General features: G+C 45.8%; 2 protein-coding genes across 2 annotated transcripts in view; both read left to right on the top strand.

Annotated features, from left to right (window-relative positions):
- palm1a (paralemmin 1a) overlaps positions 1 to 4,910 on the top strand; it is a gene marked incomplete at its 3' end in the record, with an annotated part of 8,466 nt that extends 3,556 nt beyond the window's left edge. The window contains exons 7-9 of the mRNA XM_083888365.1: positions 250 to 312; positions 2,035 to 2,175; positions 4,207 to 4,910. Of these exons, the coding sequence (XP_083744491.1) occupies positions 250 to 312; positions 2,035 to 2,175; positions 4,207 to 4,910 (908 nt within the window). The remainder of the gene's footprint in view (positions 1 to 249; positions 313 to 2,034; positions 2,176 to 4,206) is intronic.
- Positions 4,911 to 6,132: 1,222 nt separating this feature from the next.
- rtca (RNA 3'-terminal phosphate cyclase) overlaps positions 6,133 to 12,500 on the top strand; it is a 9,133-nt gene continuing 2,765 nt past the window's right edge. The window contains exons 1-8 of the mRNA XM_083887659.1: positions 6,133 to 6,341; positions 6,445 to 6,545; positions 7,341 to 7,484; positions 7,614 to 7,737; positions 8,340 to 8,398; positions 8,490 to 8,631; positions 11,734 to 11,855; positions 11,947 to 12,005. Coding sequence (XP_083743785.1) covers positions 6,201 to 6,341; positions 6,445 to 6,545; positions 7,341 to 7,484; positions 7,614 to 7,737; positions 8,340 to 8,398; positions 8,490 to 8,631; positions 11,734 to 11,855; positions 11,947 to 12,005 — 892 coding nt within the window. The 5' untranslated portion in view covers positions 6,133 to 6,200. The remainder of the gene's footprint in view (positions 6,342 to 6,444; positions 6,546 to 7,340; positions 7,485 to 7,613; positions 7,738 to 8,339; positions 8,399 to 8,489; positions 8,632 to 11,733; positions 11,856 to 11,946; positions 12,006 to 12,500) is intronic.

Raw genomic sequence — 12,500 nt, 5'->3', positions numbered from 1 at the left:
AATGAGTTTAATCTGTAATCAGATTATTGATCGTTTAGATGCAGTAATGAGTTTAATCTGTAATCAGATTATTGATCATTTATATGCAGTAATGAGTATCTCAGATTATTACAATAATCAGATTACAGCTATTTAACAACTACAGCACTATGAAGTCTAATCTCTACTAATCTGTCATGTGATCAGTTTCCTGTGATGTCATTGACTCTGATACTGAGCCCCGCCTCCTTTTCCCATGATCCTCTGCAGAGGTCAAAGTTCACACAAGTCCTCAGATCAACACAACAAGAGAATCAACAGAGATGAAGAGAGGTAAGTCCTGGTTCTAGACCACCGCCAAGACCAGAACCAAGACCAGAACCAAGACCAGAACCAAGACCAAGAACAGAGGTGGTTCAGGACCTAGTTCAAGACCAGGATTAGGTCTAAGACCAAGAACAGAACTCCAAGATCTGGTGCAAGACCAGGCCAAGGTACGAGAAAACAGGTCCAGGACCTAGTTCAAGACCAGGTAGAAGACAGAGAAGAGGTCCAAGACCAGGTCCAAGACCAGGTCCAATACCAGGTCCAATACCAGGTCCAAGACCAGGTCCAAGACCAGGTCCAAGACCAGGTCCAAGACCAGGCCCTCGACTCCAAATCACAACATTGTCTCCAGGTTCATTACATGGAGCAAACGCATGATCGAGAAGAAACAAGCGTTCACATCAGAACCAGATCTTTGAACCAGATTCAGGACAAAGGGGGACAGAGACAGTCAGATGTCCTCTGAAGAAACATGGTGTTTTCTGAAGATGTCTTCAAGAATGAAGACCACATGTCCTCAAGAATGAAGACCACATGTCCTCAAGAATGAAGACCACATGTCCTCAAGAATGAAGACATATGTCCTCAAGAATGAAGACCACATGTCCTCAAGAATGAAGACATATTTCCTCAAGAATGAAGACCACATGTCCTCAAGAATGAAGACCATATGTCCTCAAGAATGAAGACATGTCCTCAAGAATGAAGACATGTCCTCAAGAATGAAGACATGTCCTCAAGAATGAAGACCATATGTCCTCAAGAATGAAGACCACATGTCCTCAAGAATGAAGACATATGTCCTCAAGAATGAAGACCATATGTCCTCAAGAATGAAGACCATATGTCCTCAAGAATGAAGACATGTCCTCAAGAATGAAGACCACATGTCCTCAAGAATGAAGACCATATGTCCTCAAGAATGAAGACCACATGTCCTCAAGAATGAAGACCACATGTCCTCAAGAATGAAGACCATATGTCCTCAAGAATGAAGACCATATGTCCTCAAGAATGAAGACCACATGTCCTCAAGAATGAAGACCACATGTCCTCAAGAATGAAGACCACATGTCCTCAAGAATGAAGACCACATGTCCTCAAGAATGAAGACCATATGTCCCAGCACTGAGTCCTGTGGAACTCCACAACTACTAACCCTGTTCATGTCTGTCTATAACCTGTCTGTCTCTAACCTGTCTGTCTCTCACCTGTCTGTCTCTGACCTGTCTGTCTGTCTCTAACCTGTCTGTCTGTCTCTAACCTGTCTGTCTGTCTCTTACCTGTCTGTCTCTCACCTGTCTGTCTGTCTGTCTGTCTCTAACCCGTTTGTCTGTCTCTCACCTGTCTGTCTGTCTGTCTGTCTGTCTCTAACCTGTCTGTCTCTAACCTGTCTGTCTATCTCTAACCTGTCTGTCTGTCTCTAACCTGTCTGTCTGTCTCTCACCTGTCTGTCGCTAACTTGTCTGTCTCTAACCTGTCTGTCTCTCACCTGTCTGTCTCTAACCTGTCTGTCTGTCTCTCACCTGTCTGTCTCTAACCTGTCTGTCTGTCTCTCACCTGTCTGTCGCTAACGTGTCTGTCTCTAACCTGTCTGTCTGTCTCTCACCTGTCTGTCTCTAACCTGTCTGTCTGTCTCTCACCTGTCTGTCTCTAACCTGTCTGTCTGTCTCTCACCTGTCTGTCTCTAACCTGTCTGTCTCTCACCTGTCTGTCTCTCACCTGTCTGTCTCACAGCGGTGTACTCGGTGGAGATAACCGTAGAGCGAGACAAACTGACGGGACAAACCCGGGTTCTGTCCACTAACACCACACTTCCTGTTGACCTTTCTCAACAAGGGGTCAAAGTTTATGAGGACGAGCAGAAAGGTGACGTTCTGTTGCAGTGATGTCATCAGTGATGTCATCAGTGATGTCATCAGTGATGACATCAGTGATGTCATCAGTGATGTCACAGTGATGTCATCAGTGATGTCACCAGTGATGTCACCAGTGATGTCACCAGTGATGTCACCAGTGATGTCATCAGTGATGGCACTGGTGATGTCACCAGTGATGTCACCAGTGATGTCACCGGTGATGTCACCGGCGATGTCACCGGCGATGTCACCGGCGATGTCACCGGTGATGTCATCAGCGATGTCACCAGCGATGTCACAGTGATGTCACAGTGATGTCACAGTGATGTCACAGTGATGTCACAGTGATGTCACAGGCGATGTCACCAGTGATGTCACAGTGATGTCACAGTGATGTCATCAGTGATGTCACAGTGATGTCACCGGCGATGTCACAGTGATGTCACAGGCGATGTCACCAGTGATGTCACAGTGATGTCACAGTGATGTCACAGTGATGTCATCAGTGATGTCACAGTGATGTCATCAGTGATGTCACCAGTGATGTCACCGGCGATGTCACCAGTGATGTCACAGTGATGTCACAGTGATGTCATCAGTGATGTCACAGTGATGTCACCGGCGATGTCACCAGTGATGTCACAGTGATGTCACAGTGATGTCATCAGTGATGTCACAGTGATGTCATCAGCGATGTCACCAGTGATGTCACCAGTGATGTCACCAATGATGTCACCAGTGATGTCATCAGTGATGTCACCAGTGATGTCATCAGTGATGTCACCAGTGATGTCATCAGTGATGGCACTGGTGATGTCACCAGTGATGTCAACGGCGATGTCACCAGTGATGTCATCAGCGATGCCACCGGCGATGTCACCAGTGATGTCACCAGCGATGTCATCAGTGATGGCACCAGTGATGTCATCAGTGATGGCACCAGTGATGTCATCAGTGATGTCATCAGTGATGTCATCAGTGATGTCATCAGTGATGTCACAGTGATGTCATCAGTGATGTCACCAGTGATGTCACCAGTGATGTCACCAGTGATGTCACCAGTGATGTCATCAGTGATGGCACTGGTGATGTCACCAGTGATGTCATCAGCGATGTCACCAGCGATGTCACAGTGATGTCACAGTGATGTCACAGTGATGTCACAGTGATGTCACAGTGATGTCACAGGCGATGTCACCAGTGATGTCACAGTGATGTCATCAGTGATGTCACAGTGATGTCACCGGCGATGTCACAGTGATGTCACAGGCGATGTCACCAGTGATGTCACAGTGATGTCACAGTGATGTCACAGTGATGTCATCAGTGATGTCACAGTGATGTCATCAGTGATGTCACCAGTGATGTCACCGGCGATGTCACCAGTGATGTCACAGTGATGTCACAGTGATGTCATCAGTGATGTCACAGTGATGTCACCGGCGATGTCACCAGTGATGTCACAGTGATGTCACAGTGATGTCATCAGTGATGTCACAGTGATGTCATCAGCGATGTCACCAGTGATGTCACCAGTGATGTCACCAATGATGTCACCAGTGATGTCATCAGTGATGTCACCAGTGATGTCATCAGTGATGTCACCAGTGATGTCATCAGTGATGGCACTGGTGATGTCACCAGTGATGTCACCGGCGATGTCACCAGTGATGTCATCAGCGATGTCACCGGCGATGTCACCAGTGATGTCACCAGCGATGTCATCAGTGATGGCACCAGTGATGTCATCAGTGATGGCACCAGTGATGTCACCAGTGATGGCACCAGCGATGTCATCAGTGATGTCATCAGTGATGTCACCAATGATGTCACCAGTGATGTCATCAGTGATGTCATCAGTGATGTCACCAGTGATGTCATCAGTGATGTCACCAGTGATGTCACCAGTGATGTCATCAGTGATGTCACCAATGATGTCACCAGTGATGTCACCAGTGATGTCATCAGTGATGTCACCAATGATGTCACCAGTGATGTCATCAGTGATGTCACAGCTGACCTCTGGTTCTTCTTGTGTCAGTGGTCCATGAGGTGAACGGTGAAGACGGCGTTCACCTGCTCAGCTGCTCTGAGGTCGATGAGCTCATCCACAAAGCCGACCAAGCCTGCATGATGTCGCACACTGTTGCTACGGTAACAGAGTCCCAGGAGGAGGCGGGGCCTGAGCTGCGGAGGGCGGAGTCTCAGGAGGCGGGGCCTGAGCTGCGGCGGGCGGAGTCTCAGGTGGCGGTGGAGATCGTAGGACTTGAGGCTAAAGCTCCCACTGAGCTGGACGTGTCTGAGGCCAGCGCAGAGAAACCCGTCACCATGGTGTTCATGGGATACCAGAGCGTGGAGGACGAGGCGGAGACCAAGAGGGTTCTGGGGCTGCACGGCACGGTGACCGCCGAGCTGGTCGTCATCCACGACGCCAACGGAAAAACGTCCTCAGGAGGACGAGTGGAGGGCGGGGCTCGCAGAGCACAGACAGAGGCTCTGCCTCCTCTCGCCTCCGCTGCCTCACCCCCCAGTGCCAAACCTCCGGCCGCCATGACGCCACGCAACGGGGAGATGGCGGCGGGTGAGGCGGGGCCTGAGGCGGGGCATGAGGCGGGGCATGAGGCGGGGCGTGAGGCGGGGCGTGAGGCGGGGCCTGAGGCGGGGCGTGAGGCGGGGCCTGAGGCGAAGGGAGTGGTGGACGTGAAGAAGAAGAAACAGCCGTGCATGTGCTGCAGCATCATGTGATTCTGAAGGGGGCGTGGCTTCACTGTATACTAATATATAAGTTATATAACAATAAAAAACAGACATGAACTGAGCTCCACCCACTGCCCTTAAGCCCATCTCTAACATCATGATGTCATTTCCTGCTTCCTGACACATTCGACTGCATATATTTTATTAAACTTTGTGTCTTTTAACTGTTAGCATCAGTGTTAGCACTAGTGTTAGCATCAGTGTCAGCACTTGTGTTAGCATCAGTGTCAACACTAGTGTTAGCATCAGTGTCAGCACTTGTGTTAGCATCAGTGTCAGCACTTGTGTTAGCATCAGTGTCAGCACTTGTGTTAGCATCAGTGTTAGCACTATTGTTAGCATCAGTGTCAACACTAGTGTTAGCATCAGTGTCAGCACTAGTGTTAGCATCAGTGTCAACACTAGTGTTAGCATCAGTGTCAACACTAGTGTTAGCATCAGTGTCAGCACTAGTGTTAGCATCAGTGTCCGCACTTGTGTTAGCATCAGTGTCAACACTAGTGTTAGCATCAGTGTCAGCACTAGTGTTAGCATCAGTGTCAACACTAGTGTTAGCATCAGTGTCAGCACTTGTGTTAGCATCAGTGTCAGCACTAGTATTAGCAGCAGTTTTAGCATCAGTGTTAGTATTAGCTTCAACAATAATGATGATACTTCAATCGACTTATTTATGATGATCAGTATGTACGCTAGTATCAGTGTTAGCATTAGCTACGGCATTAGCATCAGTGCTTTAACTGTCGTCTGTATCTGCTGCTGGTTTCTGAAAGAAATAAAAGTGAGGAAACAAACAAAAGTCCTTTCTTATCTGATTATGATGATAATAACCAACAATTATTCATAACAAAGATGATTAAATGTTTATTTATACAAACAAATAAATAAATCTCTCAAAAGTCTGAGAATGGTCTCATAAATCACTGTGTGAATGAATGTTTACAACCATAAAAAGCTTTGACAGTCTGACAGAACATTGATAAACTGACATATTGTTTGTATATTTTAATATTTATTAACTTAAATGTGAAGTTTGTCTCGTGCTCAAACGTCTTCTACTACTTCCTGTCATCACATTCAGGCTCACAGAGGTCCGTTGGTGTTATACTGCCACCTATGGGTGACCGTCTGCTACCACATAGGACAACATGAAACACTGTGCTTTATTTTGAAGGTCGCCGGAAGTAGCGTCACCTGAAACGTTTCAGGCGAAGAAAGTGCAGAAAGAAGCTAACGCTAACGTCTGTGCAGAGAAGTCTTAGCTCCACGAAGAAAGTGAAGATGGAGCCGGTGTCTGTGTCTGAGCCTGCGTCGGTGCCGGTGCCGGTGTCTGAGCCGGTGTCTGAGCCGGTGTCTGAGCCGGTGTCTGAGCCGGTGTCTGCGGACTCAGAGCTTCACATCGACGGCAGCGTCCTGGAGGGAGTGAGTATCTCGCCGTTAGAAGTTAGCAGCTGTAAGCTAACGCCGCTGCTGGACTCACCGGTGTCTGTGTCCGTGTCTGTCCCCCGGTGTCGTTTGTCCTCAGGGTGGACAGGTCCTCAGAGTGTCCGCGGCCCTCAGCTGCATCACCGGCTCTGCCGTCAAAATCAGCAAAATCCGCGCCGGCAGAAGTACACCGGGACTCAGGTGAGGAGAAGCTAACAGGCTAACGATAGCCTATTCATTCAAGCCGAGCTAACGGTGCTGTTGTGCTAACAGTTAGCACAACAGCACCGTTAGCTAGGGTAAGGGTTCATTGTTGTGCTAACAGTTAGCACAACAATCCACTGAGGACACTGTGTGTGTCTGTGTCTGTGTCTGTGTCTGTGTCTGTGTCTCACTGTCTGTGTGTGTGTGTGTCTGTGTCTCACTGTGTCTGTGTGTGTGTGTGTGTGTCTGTGTCTCTCTCACTGTGTGTGTGTCTGTCTGTCTCACTGTGTCTCTGTGTGTGTGTGTGTGTGTGTGTGTGTGTGTCTGTGTGTGTGTGTGTGTGTGTCTGTGTCTCTCTCACTGTGTGTGTGTGTCTGTGTCTCACTGTGTCTCTGTGTGTGTGTGTGTGTGGGGGTGTCTGTGTGTGTGTGTGTGTGTGTCTGTCTGTGTCTCTCTCACTGTGTGTGTGTGTCTGTGTGTGTGTGTGTCTGTGTCTCTGTGTGTGTGTGTGTGTCTGTGTCTCACTGTGTGTGTGTCTCTGTGTGTGTGTGTCTGTGTCTCACTGTGTCTCTGTGTGTGTGTGTGTGTGGGGGTGTCTGTGTGTGTGTGTGTGTGTGTGTCTGTCTGTGTCTCTCTCACTGTGTGTGTGTGTCTGTGTGTCTGTGTGTGTGTGTGTGTGTCTGTGTGTCTGTGTCTCTGTGTGTGTGTGTGTGTCTGTGTCTCACTGTGTGTGTGTCTCTGTGTGTGTGTCTCTGTGTGTGTGTGTGTGTGTGTGTGTGTGTGTGTCCACAGACCTCAGCACCTCAGTGGTCTACAGCTGGTCTCAGATCTGTGCTCTGGTCGTCTTCATGGACTCAGCCTTGGTTCAACTGACATCAGTCTGACTCCAGGTCAGATCAAGGGAGGAAGTCACACAGCTGACACACAGACAGCAGGGTGAGACACACACACACACACACACACACAGACAGACAGACAGACAGACAGACAGACAGACAGACAGACACAAATATTTAATTTAGAGTCAACTCAGTGACTGTGTGTGTGTGTGTCTCTCTCTCTCAGGAGTGTGTGTCTCCTGCTGCAGGTCTCTCTCCCTTGTGCTCTTTTTGCCGACTCATCGTCTCAGTTTTGTCTGAAGGGAGGAACTAACGCTGATATGGCTCCTCAGATAGACTACACACTCAAGGTAACACACACACACACACACACACACGCACACACACTCAAGGTAACACACACACACACGCACACACACGCACACACACTCAAGGTAACACACACACACACACACACACACGCACACACACTCAAGGTAACACACACGCACACACACTCAAGGTAACACACACACACACACACACACTCAAGGTAACACACACACACACACACTCAAGGTAACACACACACACACTCAAGGTAACACACACACACTCAAGGTAGCACACACACACACTCAAGGTAACACACACACACACTCAAGGTAACACACACACACACACTCACACACTCAAGGTAACACACACACACACTCAAGGTAACACACACACACACACTCACACACTCAAGGTAACACACACACACACTCAAGGTAACACACACACACACTCAAGGTAACACACACTCACACACTCAAGGTAACACACACACACACTCAAGGTAACACACACACACACTCAAGGTAACACACACACACACTCAAGGTAACACACACACACACACACACACAAGGTAACACACACACACCTGTCACTCATATCATGTCACTTCCTGTCTGTTGTTTTTCTTCAGGTGTTCAAACCCATCGTGGAGAAGTTTGGCGTCCATTTTGACTGTGACGTCAAAATGAGGTCAGAGGTCAATGAGTGTGTGTGTGGTTAGCTGGTTAGCTGGTTCATGTCCTCATGTGTTTGTGTGTGTGTGTGTGTGTGTGTGTGTCAGAGGTTACTATCCCAGAGGGGGGGGTGAGCTCCAGGTGACGGTGAATCCAGTCAAAGAGCTGCAGCCTGTCGTCATGACGACCAGAGGAAACATCGTCAGGATCCACGGACGAGCGTTTGTCGCTGGAGTCCTGCCCTACAAGGTAAGCTAGGTTTAACTAATCCTGACATAGAGTCCTGCCCTACAAGGTAAGCTAGGTTTAACTAATCCTGACATAGAGTCCTGCCCTACAAGGTAAGCTAGGTTTAACTAATCCTGACATAGAATCCTGCCCTACAAGGTAAGCTAGGTTTAACTAATCCTGACATAGAGTCCTGCCCTACAAGGTAAGCTAGGTTTAACTAATCCTGACATAGAGTCCTGCCCTACAAGGTAAGCTAGGTTTAACTAATCCTGACATGGTCCTGCCCTACAAGGTAAGCTAGGTTTAATTAATCCTGACATAGAGTCCTGCCCTACAAGGTAAGCTAGGTTTAACTAATCCTGACATAGAGTCCTGCCCTACAAGGTAAGCTAGGTTTAACTAATCCTGACATAGAGTCCTGCCCTACAAGGTAAGCTAGGTTTAACTAATCCTGACATAGAATCCTGCCCTACAAGGTAAGCTAGGTTTAACTAATCCTGACATAGAGTCCTGCCCTACAAGGTAAGCTAGGTTTAACTAATCCTGACATAGAGTCCTGCCCTACAAGGTAAGCTAGGTTTAACTAATCCTGACATGGTCCTGCCCTACAAGGTAAGCTAGGTTTAATTAATCCTGACATAGAGTCCTGCCCTACAAGGTAAGCTAGGTTTAACTAATCCTGACATAGAGTCCTGCCCTACAAGGTAAGCTAGGTTTAACTAATCCTGACATAGAGTCCTGCCCTACAAGGTAAGCTAGGTTTAACTAATCCTGACATAGAGTCCTGCCCTACAAGGTAAGCTAGGTTTAACTAATCCTGACATGGTCCTGCCCTACAAGGTAAGCTAGGTTTAACTAATCCTGACATAGAGTCATGCCTTACAAGGTAAGCTATGTTTAACTAATCCTGACATGTGCCGGACTTAGCCACACTCTATTTGTCATTGTTTACTTTATTTACTCCTCGTTTACTCCTTGTTTACTCCTTATTGTTTACTCCTTGTTTACTGTTGTTTACTCCTTGTTTACTCGTTTACTCCTCGTTTACTCCTTGTTTACTCCTTGTTTACTGTTGTTTACTCCTTGTTTACTCCTCGTTTACTTGTTGTTTACTCCTTGTTTTCTCCTTGTTTACTCCTCGTTTACTGTTGTTTACTCCTCTTTTACTGTTGTTTACGCCTTGTTTACTGTTGTTAACTCCTTGTTTACTGTTTACTCCTCGTTTACTTGTTTACTCCTTTTTGTTTACTCCTCGTTGTTTACTGTTTACTCCTCGTTTACTCCTTGTTTACTGTTGACTCCTCGTTTACTGTTTACTCCTTGTTTACTGTTGTTTACTCCTCGATTACTCCTTGTTTACTCCTCGATTACTCCTTGTTGTTTACGCCTTGTTTACTGTTGTTTACTCCTTGTTTACTGTTTACTCCTCGTTTACTTGTTGTTTTCTCCTTGTTTACTGTTGTTTACTCCTCGTTTACTGTTGTTTACTCCTCGTTTACTGTTTACTCCTTGTTTACTGTTTACTCCTTGTTTACTGTCATTTACTCCTTGTTCACTGTTGTTTACTCCTTGTTTACTGTTTACTCCTCGTTTACTTGTTGTTTACTCCTCGTTGTTTACTCCTCGTTTACTCCTTGTTTACTGTTTACTCCTTGTTTACTGTTTACTCCCTGTTTACTGTTGTTAAATACTCGATTACTCCTTATTTACTCCTTGTTGTTTACTCCTCGTTTACTCCTTGTTTACTGTTTACTCCTTGTTTACTGTTTACGCCTCGTTTACTCCTTGTTTACTCCTCGTTTACTCCTTGTTTACTCCTTGTTTACTGTTTACTCCTCGTTTACTTGTTGTTTACTCCTCGTTGTTTACCGTTTACTCCTCGTTTACTCCTTGTTTACTCCTCGATTACTCCTTGTTGTTTACTCCTTGTTTACTCCTTGTTTACTGTTGTTTACTCCTCGTTTACTGTTGTTTACTCCTCGTTTACTGTTGTTTACTCCTTGTTTACTGTTTACTCCTTGTTTACTGTTGTTTACTCCTTGTTTACTGTTTACTCCTCGTTTACTTGTTGTTTACTCCTTTTTGTTTACTCCTCGTTGTTTACTGTTTACTCCTCGTTTACTCCTTGTTTACTGTTTACTCCTCGATTACTCCTTGTTGTTTACTCCTTGTTTACTCCATGTTTACTCCTTGTTTACTGTTGTGTACTCCTCGTTTAGTCCTTGTTAACTTCTTGTTTACTGTTGTTTACTCCTTGTTTACTGTTGTTTACTCCTCGTTTACTTGTTGTTTACTCCTTTTTGTTTACTCCTCGTTGTTTACTGTTTACTCCTCGTTTACTGTTTACTCCTCGACTACTCCTTGTTTACTGTTGTTTACTCCTTGTTTACTCCTTGTTTACTGTTTACTCCTCGTTTATTCCTCGTTTACTGTTAACTCCTTGTTCACTCCTTGTTTACTGTCGTTTACTCCTTGTTGTTTACTACTTTTTTACTCCTTGTTTACTGTTGTTTACTCCTCGTTTACTCCTTGTTTACTGTCGTTTACTCCTTGTTGTTTACTCCTTTTTTACTCCTTGTTTACTGTTGTTTACTCCTTGTTTACTGTTGTTTACTCCTTGTTTACTGTCGTTTACTCCTCGTTTACTGTTGTTTACTCCTTGTTTACTCCTTGTTTACTGTTGTTAACTCCTTGTTTACTGTTTACTCCTCGTTTACTCCTCGTCTACTGTTATTTACTCCTCGTTTACTCCTTGTTTACTGTCGTTTACTCCTTGTTGTTTACTCCTTGTTGTTTACTCCTTGTTGTTTACTCCTTGTTTACTGTCGTTTACTCCTTGTTGTTTACTCCTTTTTTACTCCTTGTTTACTGTTGTTTACTCCTTGTTTACTGTTGTTTACTCCTTGTTTACTGTCGTTTACTCCTCGTTTACTGTTGTTTACTCCTTGTTTACTCCTTGTTTACTGTTGTTAACTCCTTGTTTACTGTTTACTCCTCGTTTACTCCTCGTCTACTGTTATTTACTCCTCGTTTACTCCTTGTTTACTGTCGTTTACTCCTTGTTGTTTACTCCTTGTTGTTTACTCCTTGTTGTTTACTCCTTGTTTACTCCTCGTGTAGTTGGCCAAAGACATGGCGTCAGCTGCAGTGCGAAGGATCAGGAAGGAGATCAAAGATCTTTACATCAACATTCAGTCTCTGCAGGAGAAAGAAAACGCCTTTGGAAACGGCAACGGCATCATGTGAGGCTCCGCCCCCTCTGACATCACTGCTGACATCACTGCTGACATCACTGTTACCTGCTCTCTGATTGGTCCGTCTGCTCTGTTACAGAATCATCGCAGAATCTTCCACAGGTTGTTTGTTTGCAGGTTCAGCTCTGGGCAAGAAAGGTGAGAGTTCACCAGCAGGGGGCAGCAACGCCTGAAACACACACACACACACACATTAATACACACCTGTTCCAGCTGTGTATTAATGTGTGTGTGTGTTCCAGGTGTGTATTAATGTGTGTGTGTGTTCCAGGTGTGTATTAATGTGTGTGTGTGTTCCAGGTGTGTATTAATGTGTGTGTGTGTTCCAGCTGTGTATTAATGTGTGTGTGTGTGTGTGTGTGTGTTCCAGGTGTGTATTAATGTGTGTGTGTGTTCCAGGTGTGTATTAATGTGTGTGTGTGTTCCAGGTGTGTATTAATGTGTGTGTGTGTTCCAGGTGTGTATTAATGTGTGTGTGTGTTCCAGGTGTGTATTAATGTGTGTGTGTGTTCCAGCTGTGTATTAATGTGTGTGTGTGTGTTCCAGGTGTGTATTAATGTGTGTGTGTGTGTGTTCCAGGTGTGTATTAATGTGTGTGTGTGTGTGTGTGTATTAATGTGTGTGTGTGTGTTC

Source organism: Microchirus variegatus (assembly GCF_963457635.1).
Source record: "Microchirus variegatus genome assembly, chromosome: 4".
Classification (NCBI taxonomy): domain Eukaryota; kingdom Metazoa; phylum Chordata; class Actinopteri; order Pleuronectiformes; family Soleidae; genus Microchirus; species Microchirus variegatus.
The sequence above is the reverse complement of the archived record's forward strand: the minus strand, read 5'-3'. Positions and strand labels throughout refer to the sequence as shown.